This window comes from Mycetomoellerius zeteki, unplaced genomic scaffold (assembly GCF_001594055.1).
Source record: "Mycetomoellerius zeteki isolate Tzet28-1 unplaced genomic scaffold, Tzet1.0 scaffold102, whole genome shotgun sequence".
In the NCBI taxonomy this organism is placed as follows: domain Eukaryota; kingdom Metazoa; phylum Arthropoda; class Insecta; order Hymenoptera; family Formicidae; genus Mycetomoellerius; species Mycetomoellerius zeteki.
Genome location: NW_017255933.1, coordinates 2,081,725 through 2,097,505, shown reverse-complemented (window position 1 = coordinate 2,097,505; position 15,781 = coordinate 2,081,725). Strand labels below are relative to the sequence as shown.

General features: G+C 28.5%; 3 protein-coding genes across 3 annotated transcripts; all 3 read right to left on the bottom strand.

The window, feature by feature from the left end:
- Nucleotides 1-3,396: 3,396 nt before the first annotated feature.
- On the bottom strand, nucleotides 3,397-6,377 carry LOC108731861 (odorant receptor 49b-like). The gene is made up of 5 exons (XM_018462393.1): nucleotides 6,139-6,377; nucleotides 5,438-5,773; nucleotides 4,495-4,696; nucleotides 3,926-4,081; nucleotides 3,397-3,468 (listed from the first exon to the last, which is right to left on the bottom strand). The coding sequence occupies exons 1-5, from the start codon at nucleotides 6,375-6,377 to the stop codon at nucleotides 3,397-3,399; spliced, it is 1,005 nt and encodes a 334-aa protein (XP_018317895.1).
- A 1,125-nt stretch (nucleotides 6,378-7,502) lies between these two features.
- On the bottom strand, nucleotides 7,503-10,014 carry LOC108731853 (odorant receptor 94a-like). Its single transcript, XM_018462381.1, has 5 exons — nucleotides 9,869-10,014; nucleotides 9,211-9,543; nucleotides 8,723-8,924; nucleotides 7,829-7,984; nucleotides 7,503-7,559 (listed from the first exon to the last, which is right to left on the bottom strand). Exons 1-5 carry the CDS (start codon nucleotides 10,012-10,014, stop codon nucleotides 7,503-7,505), a joined length of 894 nt encoding a protein of 297 aa, XP_018317883.1.
- Nucleotides 10,015-12,077: 2,063 nt separating this feature from the next.
- LOC108731934 (odorant receptor 46a-like) lies at nucleotides 12,078-14,286 on the bottom strand. The gene is made up of 5 exons (XM_018462496.1): nucleotides 14,075-14,286; nucleotides 13,575-13,910; nucleotides 12,898-13,099; nucleotides 12,476-12,631; nucleotides 12,078-12,134 (listed from the first exon to the last, which is right to left on the bottom strand). Exons 1-5 carry the CDS (start codon nucleotides 14,284-14,286, stop codon nucleotides 12,078-12,080), a joined length of 963 nt encoding a protein of 320 aa, XP_018317998.1.
- Nucleotides 14,287-15,781: the final 1,495 nt, after the last annotated feature.

Genomic DNA, 15,781 nt, shown 5'->3' with positions numbered 1-15,781 from the left:
TATAGATTGCCATTAATAATATCTGTCTCTATTTATCTCCAATTTTAATGAAGGTACAAGTTATTTGTCTAAATGTTCTGTTAGTTTTTGTATTGTTATTTTAAAATTCTGATCAGACGTCATGAATATATTAAATCTATTTTAGAAATTTTGTTTATTTTAATATTTTACTTTTTAATCACAGTATAAAGAATTAAATGCAGGGTTCTTCTAGTAAGATAAAAATTTCCGTCTATAACAATGAAGTCGTTTGTATATAATTAATATGACAATAAAGTCATATACATATGTATTCTTATAAATATATGACTTCACGGTCATAAGTTTTGTTAGCTTAAAAAAACTCTGTACTTAAATCTTACATAAGTTACATTATATATATATATATATACAGGGTGTTTCCAAATTAAATGGCAAAACTTCGGGAGCGTGTAGAGGAGTAAAAAACTAAGAAAAAAAGTCCTATAGACATATGCTCGTTTTTGCTCCGTTTCAGAGAAATCGAAAAAAAATGTTTACATTTCTTGCCATATCTAGCACCGACATATTTGATTACATTTTCCACTTTCTGTTATGAATTTGTCAGTCGCTCTTTGAAAGCCTTTAACAGTAGATGAATTTTGTCTTTTGCAATATGCCGCGTACGTATTCTAATAGTGAATATGCTGATATGGTTTTTGTATACGGTTTCTGCAACGGTAATGCTTTAAAGGCGGTGCGAGAATATGCACGACGATTTCCAAACAGAAGAGTGCCAAACCGAAGAGTGTTTATGTTGACATTTAATAGATTGCGAGAGACTGGATCATTTTCAATTCGACAAGAAAACAACCGATTTCAAGCAGCGTTACGAAGAGATTTGCAGGCAGGGAATCGTATTTTACAACATTTTGACAATCATCCTGAGACCAGCGTTCGGAATGCGTCGGCTGTATTGGGAGTGTCACCACAAACAATTTGGCGAACTGTAAAAGGAGATAATCGCTATCCCTACCACATTCAAAAAGTGCAAAATTTATTACCTCAAGATCATTGGAACAGATTGAACTTTTGTAACTGGTACCTTCAGACATGCCACAATGATATTTTATTTCCATCTAAAATAATGTGGTCAGATGAGGCAACATTTACCAGAGGTGGAATAATTAATCAAAGGAATTATGATATATGGGCTCATCAAAATCCCAGGTCTGTTAGAGAATACAAATTTCAGCAAGAGTTTTCTGTTAATGTCTGGCTTGGAATTTGGAACGACGTTTTAGTGGGACCGTTTTTTTTACCTGCAAGATTAAATGGGGACCGTTTTCTAAATTTCTTGGAGAATGAATTTTCTGACTATTTAGAAAACATCCCATTACAACAACGTACTGAAATGTGGTTTCAATTAGATGGATGCCCTGCTCATTACAGCAGAGTCGCTAGAACCTGGTTAGATAGAAAATTCCCACAACGATGGATTGGACGTGGAGGAGCAGTACATTGGGCAACTCGTTCGCCCGACTTAACGCCATTAGATTTCTATGCATGGGGTACTCTGAAGCAAGAAGTTTATTCTTCGCCTATTCAATCAGAGCAACATTTGAGAAATCGTATCGTAGCTGCAGCGAACAGAATATCGCAAGAACAGTGCCTGGCTGCTACAAGAGCCGTGTTTGACAGATGCAATGCTTGTATTGCTGCAAGAGGTGCACATTTCGAACAAAATCTTCATTAAAAAGTTTATAAATAAAATAATTAAAATAATAAATTAAATATATTTTTTTCTTTTTTCGTGATTTCCTGCGAAACAAAGCAAAAAGGAGCATATGTCTATAGGACTTTTTTTCTTAGTTTTTTACTCCTCTACACGCTCCCGAAGTTTTGCCATTTAATTTGGAAACACCCTGTATATATATACATGATTAAAAAATAAGATTATCTCAAAACAAAAGTTGCACTCGAATTTAATGATTTACGTAAGTGGTTTTTTAGTAAGATAATTAACTAATGTAGCGACACTTTTGAAACTTAACGAGGTGATAAAAATTTTATAACACAAAGTCGAAATATTTAACATCATACAATTCAAATAATTAGTGAAGCCGTTAGGATCATTAACGTTCATCACAAAGTCCATTATTTGCGTGAAAGCATATAACATCGTGCTAATTACGTATAATCTGTAAATATTGTAAATTATCTATTTAAACAAAGATGTCTCCATGATTGCGGTTGGAAACAACCAGCAATCATAAAAATTGTACACGTCAATTTCATAATGTGCATAATAAAGTGTTTGATTAGAAAAAAAAGATATATATATACTTATACAATGTATCTTAATGACTATGATACTGATAAATAAGTATAGAACTTTTTAGCGATTATAAAACTGCCCTCAAAATGATTTTATTCTAAAAAAAAATCATTATCACGTAAAAAAAATAAAATATAATTTCAAGAATATGTATTAAGATATTTATAGATATCATATAACACAATTCTTTGATGCGATACTTTCGCTAACGATATTTTCTCTTATCTTTTACACATTTAATATCTGTATTCGTAATAAAGTTTTAACGGAATCTATCAAGAATAATATTAAACTTGCAATGATTGTCCATAATATAATATATTTACGCAAGGTAGTTGATAAGATTACGTCTGTGATCAATTTTTATTACAAAAAATGTACTTCTTTCATTTCTACATCTAGAGAGTGAGTAAATTTGTAATACAGTAGGAAAGAGAAAATGCTTAAAACATTCATCAATATGATATGAGATATAAATAATTTTCATAATGTCTTGATGTACGCTATTTATCAATACACAAAACATTTTCTTTATTATCTTTCACGTTTATAATTTGATTGTATCATCTATAGTATTGATTTATACTCACGCAACGTAATCAACCGAAGGAGCTGTAATATTCACAGAATTCATTTATAAGACTACATATTGTCAAACAGAAAATTAATGTTCATAATAATATCTAAATTTCTATGATGTCACATTTTTGGTATTTGCAATGATGTAATTAAATAATAATATAATGTGTAAATTTTTTCTATTTAAAATAGAAATATATATGTATATTTTATATTCTCCAGTATTATCCTGTATATAAAAATGTTAAGACAATGTTATTCAGAAATAAATGTTTCATATTTTATTACATATTTTAAATATATTCTGATATAAAATACAAAATGTTTAAAAGGAGACAGTCGTTATCAATTGCTACAATATTATTTTTCAGTCTTATCTTAATTAGAGCAACAAATATTTACATCTTTTTACGGATAAAAATATTTAATTTTTATTATTGATCAGCATTTTACTATAACCTATTTGTGTATTATCATTTTATAATTAAATTAAGCATTAATAATAAATATTCGCAATTTTTTTACTTGCCTTTATACTGTTGTTCCTGTATTTGGATTAGCAAATTGTAAGCAGAATATGATGTTTTAAGCAACTGTAATAATTACAAATATATTCAAACTGTTTCAAAATCTTTGAGGGAGATAATTATTCATATAATTAAAATTTATATTACAAATTGTTATATTATATTTTGTAATTATTAATCATGGCGTTACTTGTAACATGTATGTACATTATAGAGAAAAATATCTTTATTAAAGTATTATTTCGAAAATTAAAAGGATTATTTTGAAAGTCTTAATCAAAAAGTTAAAAAAATAGAAATTGTTTTTAGCTAACGTTCTCCACTTTCGGATAAAGTATGTGGTCGATAATTTATCTAATAAATAAAAAAAGAGCGAGAAATAGAAATCGCACGAAAACGTGAACGAGAGAGAGAATTAGCTGACGATGAGATTTATCGAAAGGTGGAACAAGTCTTCAAAAATTATATTTCGTAGCACTCTACAAAAAAAATTTAATTTTTTTACTATATTTTTTATACTCACCGCTGCAAAAGAATCTAAATTCATGTTAAAAATGTGTGCGCTGTGAAATTCAATAGGTTTCATTGCGCGAATCATAATTATCAAAAGGCTCTTTTTAGTTTTATGGTCCAATGCTATCCACTCTATTTCGAAAATACTATCGACCAGTTGAAGGCTCTATAAATTTATAATATATATTTCTATGTATTAAGTGTTTTACTTCTAAGCTCTTTATAAAAAGAACATAATAATTATATATATATATATATATATATTGTATGTACAGGATAGGGAAAAAACCCCTGAATAACTCAAAAAATATAAGTTTTATAGAAAAATGTTTCAGACAAAAGTTATAGGGATTAAAAAGATCTATTTATTGATCTTATCAGTGTGGCCTTGACCTGACCTTGGCGACACCACTTATTGTCAAACTGATAAGATCAGTAAATAGACTTTTTTGAACCTTACAACTTTTGTTTGCAACACTTTTCTGTAAAACTTATATTTTCGAAGTTATTTAGGGGTACCTTTTTCGGTCACCCTGTATAAATATGCACAATATAATTTTATAACGTAAATATGCATACCATCAGTTTGAGTTTATTTCCAAACCAGCAATAAATAAAAATTTGTACAAGTACACAAATTGTGTATGCAAAAAGAATAATGAAATCTACTATTAATTTTGTTCTACTTAATTGATACAAGTTCGAGCAGACAACGAATGTACTTGCTACAAATTGAAACGCGATGATTCTCGTGAATCTCTCATTAGTTGCGTATGCGAAACTGCAAAGAAAATATTTTTATCCCAAGCATTAAAATTAATTGCCTTAAAAAATTGAAAGATGAAAAGTCATTATGTGTTACTTAATACACAGGATGTTCCACGAAGAAAAGTTAATACATTTTGAGGTAATGGTATTAGTCATTTCAAGTAAAATATTCATACTGATACAAACGTGACATGTGCGGTTTTCGAAATAATTTGTACGATGGAGTTTTTGAAAATTTTTTTAAAAATGATTCAAACAATGAATTATTAGAAAATATAATATCTCTTTCTTAACGGTAATTTTGCAACAGTCAATTTTGGAAATTTTTCGAAATGGTACACACGTTCATATGAACATTTTGTTCAGAAGTTTTGAAAACACCGTTCAAAATAAGACATATATCCGTATGAACATTTTTGCTTAAAATGATTGATAATCGATACCATCATCTCCTAGAATAATGACCTTTCCTTCTGGAACACTATATGTTAATAGTAAAAAAAAGACATAAAGTATTAAGATAATAAATTTAATATTGTAATTCAAGAACAAATAAGAATGTAACTAACCATATAAATACATATAAGAATAAGTAAATTAAAATAGAAATAATATTATAGTAGAAAAAAGATCCAACTTTTAAGATTTTGAAACATGTCTCGTGTAAATAAGAAAAATTTTAGGATTATATTACCAAATTTAGAATTAATTAATATTCTAAAATTAAATTTAACAAAATTTTCACAAAACTAACTTGATTATGTGACGATGTTGGCGTATACAATGATCCAGAGTATTCTGGCCAGTTATAAAACCTTTAAAACGATATTGTAAGATCGTAATTTGACAGCACAGATGCAATAACAGACCAACAATGAGACTGTCACAAGCAACATTAACAAGAGATGCGGATATCACGCCTACGTATTGATGAGTATATGTGAGACAAAATAGCATGAACGACGAGTAATTATATGGTATCCATCCTCTAAGTATTAATTGCCTTTTTTTGAAACTCGTTAGTAATGATACCACGAAGTGGCTTGCGCAAGTGAGCATAATCAAAATAACATAACACATTGCGATATTCCTATAAAACAGAAAAAGTAATTTTCTCTTTATCTCGCAAAATGAAATTTATTTTTATTTTAATAAAAAGATATTTTCTTATCTCTACACATAAAATTTATTAAAAGTATATAAATAATACAAAAATTTAAATATACAAATAATATAAAGAATTTAAAGTATTATTTATAACGTTAGTAGTATTAACAGATATTCTATGGAAAAAGTTTTTGAGAAAAAATGCTTAACGATTTTCTAACTTTTCTTTATTTTCTTTAATGATTTATATTTATAAATTTAATTTTAATTATTTACATCTGCACTTTATTATTACTTCACATAATTCTTACAAATTAAGCATAAGTCAAGATATAATTTTGTACTTACTGTATCATTTTGTCGAATTTTCGTCGAATTTCGACTTCAACAGGTACTAATGGTTTAAACGTTCCTTCCGTAAGATTTTGAATTAACTCCGCGAAACTCTCGTGATTTACCCACAGATTGAGTATTTTGTAACACGCAGCGAATATAGCCAACATCGTGTATAAAGTATTAGTAAAATCGTCTGGATTATCGACGTTCAGGACAACATCCATAAATTGCGTGAATGTGAAACTGTACATGAGACTAATTACTAATAATGTATATGCGTTATATAATGTATGTTTTTTTAGTGATGTCCACGAAAACGGTCTCCAGCATCCAGCAATTGTGAGAATTGTGAGTGTAAATTTCAGCGCGTCCATACCCTCTATACAAAATGTTCTTTAAATTTCTCAACGTAAAACAAACGCCTCTTTTCTTTTTTAAAATAATTTTCACAATTGCTTTAATCTAATATGAACAACAACATGATCAACTATGTAATTTGTGTGTAACGTTTTGAAATGCTCTTTGTGTGCTCGTTTGGTATACGTGTTGCCTTATATTGTCGTCAGGCAAGGGTTAGCTGAAGAGATATGGATTTTATAGCGTCTATAGCTTACGGTATTTTCACTGAATTTTCCCCTCGAATATGTAACATCATTGTTGTAATAGTAAACCCGGAATGATGTATTCCGTGAATTGACATTTTCGTGAGAATTTCAATCTTATACCTATATATAGTAATATAAGTTATTTATAAGAGTTCAGATGTATGGAACCTTGATACATTGTTGTACCCATCCATTATAAAATATTTTATTCATTGTTGTCGTTATATCCGAGAATCTTATTTTTCCTCAGTCTGGTATCTCAATCTTTTTCTCGGTATGTGCATGCATTTTTTAATAAGTATAAACGGGAAAGCAAGATCTTTAATTTATTCATTTTCGCAACCGTTTTCTTTATTTTTTCTGATATATCTTTTGAATTACTTTTTGTACATAAATGTTATTCCAATTTGTTTGATGATCTTTCTTTGAAGATCTTGTAATTGTCTGATTGTATAATATATTCTTTGTAATTTTTTAAATACTTATGAAATCTGATTCTATATATATTTGAGTACTTTATGTATATATATGTATATATATGTTTGAGTTAATAATAGTCTTCGGAATTTTTTATGATAAAAAACAGGTGAAAGGCGTAATATCAAAAAAATACAGATAAGTAAAACTTCTTTATTTATTTATGTAATATTTGCGACTTGAAATTGCGCAAGAAACTACGATTACTATCGCAGACATTTTTACACTTAATGTTCAAAGTTCCTTGACACTGCTTATATTTTAAATACTTTTTATCCTTCCTTAGCATTAGCACTATTCTTCTTTTGTTTGTTTAAGTATATTAAATACTGAATACGACATCTTAAGCAGCTAAAGAATATATCAATATTTACGTAACATTTTTTAATTCAATAGTTTCTTAATAAATCGGCGGCAAACGATGTTTGTTTTCCCGCTGAATTCCCAGTTGGATTAGATTCTTGCTATCGTATAATGCCTGCTGATAGTGCCTATCCTGCTGATAGTGCCAGCATCGCAGCCAATAATACGGTGGCAAGAATTTAATCCAGCTAGCAATCCAGCAAAAAACAAGCATCATGTGCCGCCAACTTTGCAGTTATAAAAAATTTATCTCTAACCTTCACGAATGAATCTAGATTCACAGTAAGAATATGGGCACTAGAAAATTCGATTGGTATCAGAGAACGGTTCATAATCATTATAAGATTTTCTCTTACTTTTTTATCTGCTGTTATCCAATTCATTCCGAAAATTTCATTGGAAAATTGAATGCTCTATAATAGAAGTTCAGATAAATATAATTACATATGTAATATTTCTTATTGCGACTATAAGCGATATTTAATGTATTATATATCAATATAAATGTTAAATTTAAATTAAAAATTATCAATATAATAATATATTATAGGACCGTATATGTGATAACACAAACAATATAAATCAAAGTCTTAAATGGTCTAGCTGGATCTTAAATGCTTGTACGATTCTGTGTGAATTTATATACGAGTACTACGTATGTAGTCTTTTGAAACGCGCGCCGAAATGATTTTTCAGTCTTGAAACGCTAACTCTACTAAACTACCGCAGTAATATCACGAGTTAAATTGACTAGCAATTTAACAATTTGATGCTTTTTCGCAACGATCTTAATAATGTTGAATAACATATTAAAATCTGTAAATAATTAATTCTTATTGCGAAAAATATTACCTCGGCCGAAAGTCGAACCCGGATCTCTTGCTTTCCGGGTGAGCATCCTAAGCCTTTAGATCACCGAGGTCTTAGTAATATTTTTCGCAATAATTGACATATGAAGGAACAACGTCTCTTTAGGTGACGTAAATAAACAATATATATTATAGGACCGTATATGTGATAACACAAATTATATAAATCAAAGCCTTAAAAAATTATGTTCCTTATTCTATTATTAATATGATACTGGGATTTTGTTATCAATATTTTTTATAGATACGTTGATCAAACGGTATATGTACACAAAATAGTACCTTTAATTTCACTTCGTTTCCGTACCAACAATAGATAAAAATTTGCGAACACATACAGACTGTGTATAACATTAATGGAATATATTTTGGGCTCAATGTGGTTTTCGCCAATCGATAAAGATTGGAACATACCACTAGCATACTTGCGATGAATTGAACGGCGATTATAATTCTGAACTTTTCATTCATCATATATGCAAATCTAGAAAAAAGAACAATATTATTACCCTTAAAATGATTATTATTGCTCATGACTAATTAAATATATTATGATATTCTGGACTAAATTAAACAATTCCTATCTAATTAATAAACAAAATTTAACATTCAAACGCACATGATTGCAAGTAAAATATGAAAAAATATATTAAAATAATTAAAGTTAAGACTGTATGTCGCGTGTGCGCGCGCGCTACGTTGTATGCTTTGTACCTTAAGATTAATTAAGAGAAACATTTAAGTACATAAAATTCTATACAAAAACTAACTTGTAGATACGATCGTGCTGACGTACACAATCACCCAAGTCGCCTCGATTGCGCAAGGATTTTCTCACACGGCACTCTAAGATCTCGATTTGACAGTAAATATGTAGCAGCAATCCACAAATTATTATATCGCAAGCAACGTTCACGATCGATGCAGCCGTTAAGCCCATTAATTGACGAAAGTACGTGAGATAATACAGTGTATCGGACCACTCGAAGGGTATCCATTCTCTATACGCTAAATTTCCTTGCCGGAAATCCGTAAGCAAAGATGTTAAATTCATGCATCCGCAAGTTATCTCAACAAAAATCGTGTAGATTATAGAATTGGTCCTGCAAAATGACTATGGAGGCTGGACTAATTCACGATGACTTTGTTTTGTATTTTTCTCCTTTAATTAAAAAGAAAGGAAAAATATATTTCCTACTTCTTTCTTAAAATAACAAAAAGATTTTGTTTATTTATTGTTTATTTTATTAATAAATATAGTATCTTGTATTTGCCATTTTTGTCAATTAAATTTAAAAATGCAAAATAATTATATATAAACATATAACGTTAAGATATTATATATTAGAACTAATATAAAGGGAATCATGAAACAATAAAATTAAAACATGCAGATCTTTTATTCCTTAAATGGAAGCAACTCCTTACTGTATTAGGTTATTATATTTTTGTCGAATCTCAATTTCATCTGGTTCCAAAGGTCTAAATGGTTTCTCAACCAATGTGTCAGTTAATATCTCGATATTCTTGCGATTTAGCAATAGACTGAGCATCTTGCAGCAAGCGATGACCATGGCCAACATTATATAAAAAGTATCCGTAAAATCGTCCGCATTATTAACATTCAGGATAATATCCATGAGTTGTGGTAACAAGAAAGTGAGCAGTAGTAAACACACGAAAATTGTATATACATTGTACACTGTCCGTTTCCATAATGAAGACCAGAAGACTGGTGGCCGGCATCCTGCTACCGTGAGCATTTTCATTGGAAATTGCATAACTTGCATTTCTCGAAACATCTTTTATTCGCTCTCTATAGTTTAAAATAAAACACTTGTTATATATATACTATATATATGTACTATTGCATATGTCTTCTATAAGAGACATAGTTATGTGATGTAATTATTAAAGATACAGAAAATATTATATGCTTAAGCTAAAATTTTTTAGATAAATAAACTTACAATTAAATACTTTCATTTCAAAGAACAATTTAAAATATTTATATGAAAATTACAATAACATTTTGTAATTTAAATTTCATTTTTATATTTTAATCTTATATAATATATATATATATATGTATATATTTTTATTTTTAATAAACATAAAATATATTTTATTGTTGTGTAGAAGACAAAATAATCCACATATATTTAACACTGTTTATTGTGGATGGTTTATACACTTATATCTAGGCAAGGTCTCGACCTTACCTTTGTGTGAACACTAGGACACTGGTGAACAGTTAAAAGGATGCCGCATTATATAACGATTTTCGTAATTAGTCGCGACCAATTGTTGTCATAGTTACCGAACTAGACTTATCGATTAATCATATTGTTTTTTACGTGAAGTAAGGGATACCAAACGCGATTACCCGTTTCTACAATCTTATGTTTATTTCAATGAAGTACAGTGTGTATGACATGTATGTGTGTGTGTGTGTGTAGTGTATAGTATAATATAATGTAATGGGTCCACTTTTACAATAATTTGTGACACGCAACATTTTATACTGTATGTAAATATAAGATTAGTAATTGAATAAATTTCAATCACTTGTATAATTAGTTAATTTATTCAATCAATATTAAATAAGCAAAATAAATATTACGCAGAATTGCATTTTATTCGTTAACTTTAGAAAATAATATTCATAATATAAATGACTTACACAAATAAAAAATATCAAGCAGTTTGATGTAAATTTTGTACATTGATTTTACAACAATTTTGCGGAACTTCGACAAATTTTACAATGTCTATAGACGCAACGTTACTTTCTGCATTCATTGTTCGCCTCTTTGTAGCCCATGGCGGAGAGCTACACATGTCATCATGATAATTATATGTATACGTAACTTGTAATATATTCCGACTGGTAATAATACTTTTATAAAATAATATGTATAGCTGTGTGTCTTTTTTGCGACTTTATGTAAACCATTAGGTAATAAAAAATAGACATTAAAATGGTCTAAAGAAAAAAAACTTGTCGACAACGAAATCCGTAGACCATAAATTAAGGTGTGTCACCATGAAATTTTAATGTAAGTAATCTATACTTACATATAAAAATATGGAATTTTTATTGTCGTCAGTTCCGCCTCACAGCTGGCTGTCATCGTTAATTCTGTTGCTTATATTGATCGATAATTCTGGCAAGATACAAACGATTCAAAGAGCTTATTAAATATACATATATAGGTAAAGCGAATATACACGCTGTAATATCTTCAGTTGATTCTGAGCTAGTAAAATATCATATTGCGCAGAATTGTATTGTATCTATTTACTTCGGAAAATAATAACCAAGTATTATGTATATAAAGTGAGGAAAAAATGTCGAAAAATTCTTACATTAAAATTTTTCATATTGAAGATTAAATAAAGAGAAAATGTTTAAATAAATAAATAACAGCAGTAAAAATAAAACATTTTAAACTATAGAAGATTGTAAATAAAAATCTAATAAAAAATAAACATATAATAATCAATAATTGTTATTTAATTATTTACTAACATCATATAATAGATAACAGGAAACTTAAATGATTAACATTAATAATACATAATAATTTAATTAGAAAATATGGCTCCCTAGCTTGTATACTATCTTCCATTTAAATTATGTTGTTTGCATTTGTTGTAGTATGCTATAAGCCGAATATGACGTTTTAAGTAACTGTAATGAAAAGATAAATCTTTTTTCAAATTTATATTGTAGTTGCTAATTTTGTAAAATATTAAATTATATTGCCAAATAATAAAATATATGTAATGCATAAGTACTATAATTTCCAAAAAGCTTTATGGGGAAGTTAGCTTTTATGTAAAAAGAATAATGCATAATTTTTGGAATAGCATAATATGATTAAAAAGATATATTAAATTTTGATATGTATGTCATAAATTTTTTAGTGTACAAATTATAAAAATTGATATCTACTATATTTCTAATAAAATATATATTATTATTAATTGATTACTAATTGTTTAGTGTGATAATGGACTTGCTATACTTACGCTCACAAAAGAATTAAGGTTCATCGTAAGAATGTATGCGCTAGAAAATTCAATAGGTATTAATGAGCGATTCATAATTATTAATAAACTCTGTTTTCTGTTTTGCTTCATTGTTAACCAACCCATTCCAAAGATACTAACGGTGAGTTGAACACTCTGTATTAAAAAATATGTATATAAATTGAAAAACGTTATATAAGATTCTTAAAAAGAAATTGTGTAACTAATGTTTTCTTATATCAGTTAGAGTTTTTTTGTTGTTACAGTGATTTTTCATAAGCTGAGAATTTTATTCCTAAAATCGATGGATGGAGTATTTATAATAAGACCAACAATTTTATAGCTATAGGAAGTTTTTAATATCGCGTAAGTATTGAATAAATTATACAATACTTAACGTTCAAGCTTTCCGAAATATGCACCTTTATCTTTACTTCGTTTCCATACCAGCAATAAATAAGAATTTGTGTGAGCATGGAGCATGTGTATAATATCAATGGAAAGCATCGCGCAGTCAATGTCATCTTTGCTAATTGATACAAATTGGAACATACCACCAGCGTGCTTACAATAAATTGAATAGCGATAATTATCTTGAATTTTTCATTCACCATTAATGCAAATCTGCAAAATACAAACGTTAAAAAATATATATTTATTTAAAATACAAATTTATTTGAATATAAATTTTTACATTCAGAATATTTTTAAAAGATATTTATACAGAGTAAAAATTTTAAATATAATGACCCGAATACTATAAAAAATACGAAAAATATGAAAAAACATTTTAGACAACAGTTGTTGATTTGAAAGGGTGCAAATAATGATAAAATTAATTTTTGAAAAAAAAATAAATTTTTCGTAGTCATAGACTATCTCTATCTTTTTAAATGGAATTATATGATTCGTTTATACATATGTACAATATGATTCCTCTAATTATTCTACATATAAAAACATCAACACTATGTAGGCCGGGTAGTGCTCGATAGGAACTAAAATTACGCCAATGTGGCGTCATCAGCCATTTGATTTTCAATTTTCCAAATATTTTTTTCACCATTTTACAATCTGCAAGATTGTCAAAGAGACTAACTTAAATATACAGTCGTGCTGATGTACACATTCGCGCAAATTGTTTTGGCCGAGGAAGATCTTTTTCAGCCGGCACTCCAGTATTTCAAGCTGACAGCATACGTGTAATAATAAACCACAAATCAGACTGTCGCACGCAACGTTCACCATAGAGCCAATAGTCGAGCTTATTAATTGACGAGCATATATGATACAGAATATCACCTCGGATGTGTAGTTATACGGTATCCACTCTCTGTACGTTAAATTACCTTTCTGAAAATCGGTAAATAATGATGTCAACACGACGCATGCACATGTCGTCTCGACCAAAATTGTATACCATAATGTATTCGTCCTACAAAATAGATAAGCAGTTTGTTTTTTTATATTTTTCATTGCACATTAAACATTTTTCTTTGTACTATTATTCTGTATAAATTAATTACTTTTACCAAATTTTTGAAATATTTTTATACATTGTTAAAGAGAAAGAAAATAGAGAGAGAACTTTTAACTTACTGTATTATTTTGTCGAATTTATGGCGGATTTCTATTTCGTCAACCCCTAATGGGATAAATGGTTTCTGAGTAAGAATATTGGTTAATATTCCTATATTCTTGCGATTTATCAAAAGACCGATCATTTTACAACAAGAAATAATTATAGCAAGCATTATATAGAAAGTATCCGTAAAATCGTCGGTATTGTCGACGTTCAAAACGACATCCATAAGTTGTGGCAGCATGAAGGTGAAAAGCAACAATATTACAAAAGTGGTATATGCGTTATACATAGTACGTTTACACAATGAAGTCCATGAATTTGGTGGCCAACATCCCACAACCGTAAGAATTTTTAATGTAAATTTAAGAACCTGCATTTTCCGTGTTCTTAATGTCACTCTCAATATTAATAACGTTATATTAAATTGTTCTTGTTGTTGTAATTTATGTAAATCGTATGATTAAATATATTAATATAATATCAATAACGTTTTCTTCTCTTAATTAATAATGCTAATAAACTGTTCTCACAAAATATTAAATGTTAACTGATTATATTATATACGGCACGCTCTTTTGACATAGATATTTGTTTAATATATAAGTAACATAATACAATAATATAGGTAAGATTCACGTGTCATATGTGAATGTACTTAATTTTGTAGAATATGAAGAATTAAAGGTATAAATCAATAATAAAAGTATTGTACAAAAAAGTTTCTTTACATATGTAAAACAAAAATCTCTTTTTTTCAATAGCACCGTGAACTAGCTTTGCGAAATTCTATGCGACAAACCTCAGAATGTCTATAGCCGCATGATATGACTTTCTGACAATACTGCTCTTCCCCTCCCCGCTTGGCAGCTATATAATTATCGTAATACTAAACTCGCAATATTATTCCCTACTTTCCTGCTACGGTTTGCATGCACGTACATTTTCATCAAATGCAAACTTTATATGACAACTATGTGATATAATAATACAGCGAGGAGAGAGAAAATGTAAAAAGAAAGCAGGAAGTCGTAGAAACTTAATAGACCATGAATTGCGTTTTACCTTTCTGAAATCGTAATACAAGTAACCCACCAATTTACTTAGTAAATATTTATCAATGTTGCTAGCGCTCTGTATTTATCATTCGTCTCAAATTCTAATTTCTAATTCTATTTCAATTTGAACAATCATAATCTGTAACAAAATATAAATAGGAAAAACTTTTTAAAAGTGCACATGCATCAATGTTTATTTTGGATCTGTTGTGTTATATATATATATATATATACAGGATTAATAGGTATTTCTTATTATACATACAGGGTTCCATAAGCTTTTGCCAATCGCTTTTGTGTAGATAGAGAAATATTGTGTAGATGGAAGAAAATAAATAATTTTTATTTCTCGCTGTTTTTTTTTGTAAAGTTGATAGTATTTGAGTAAAAAATTATTGAAAACCAATATTCAGCGATTTTTAGTAATTAATATCTCGTTAACCATTGCGAAAATTGCAAAATGGTAGAGAACTTTTCGACTCAGTTTAGTCCGCTCTATCTACACAAAAGCGACTGGCAAAAACTTACGGAACATCCTGTATATTGAAACGTCTATTTTTTAATTAAAAAAAAATATCTCCAATCTTTTCCTCAATATGTCGTATAAAGTTATTAAAATTATAAAGTTATAAAGTTATTATAATAGAACGCATATAAGCAATTGTT

Coding starts and splice junctions, on each gene's coding strand:
- LOC108731934 (XM_018462496.1), bottom strand. CDS start 14,286: ATGGATGTCGTTTTGAACGTCGACAATACCGACGATTTTACGGATACT. Junction 12,632..12,897: donor GAAACGAAGTAAAGATAAAG/GTGCATATTTCG, acceptor TTTTTAATACAG/AGTGTTCAACTCACCGTTAG. Junction 12,135..12,475: donor ACCTTAATTCTTTTGTGAGC/GTAAGTATAGCA, acceptor TTTTCATTACAG/TTACTTAAAACGTCATATTC.
- LOC108731861 (XM_018462393.1), bottom strand. CDS start 6,377: ATGTACAGTTTCACATTCACGCAATTTATGGATGTTGTCCTGAACGTC. Junction 5,774..6,138: donor AAATTCGACAAAATGATACA/GTAAGTACAAAA, acceptor TCTGTTTTATAG/GAATATCGCAATGTGTTATG. Junction 4,082..4,494: donor GAAATAAACTCAAACTGATG/GTATGCATATTT, acceptor ATAAATTTATAG/AGCCTTCAACTGGTCGATAG.
- LOC108731853 (XM_018462381.1), bottom strand. CDS start 10,014: ATGGTCATCGCTTGCTGCAAGATGCTCAGTCTATTGCTAAATCGCAAG. Junction 9,544..9,868: donor AAATATAATAACCTAATACA/GTAAGGAGTTGC, acceptor GTCATTTTGCAG/GACCAATTCTATAATCTACA. Junction 7,985..8,722: donor GAAACGAAGTGAAATTAAAG/GTACTATTTTGT, acceptor CTTCTATTATAG/AGCATTCAATTTTCCAATGA.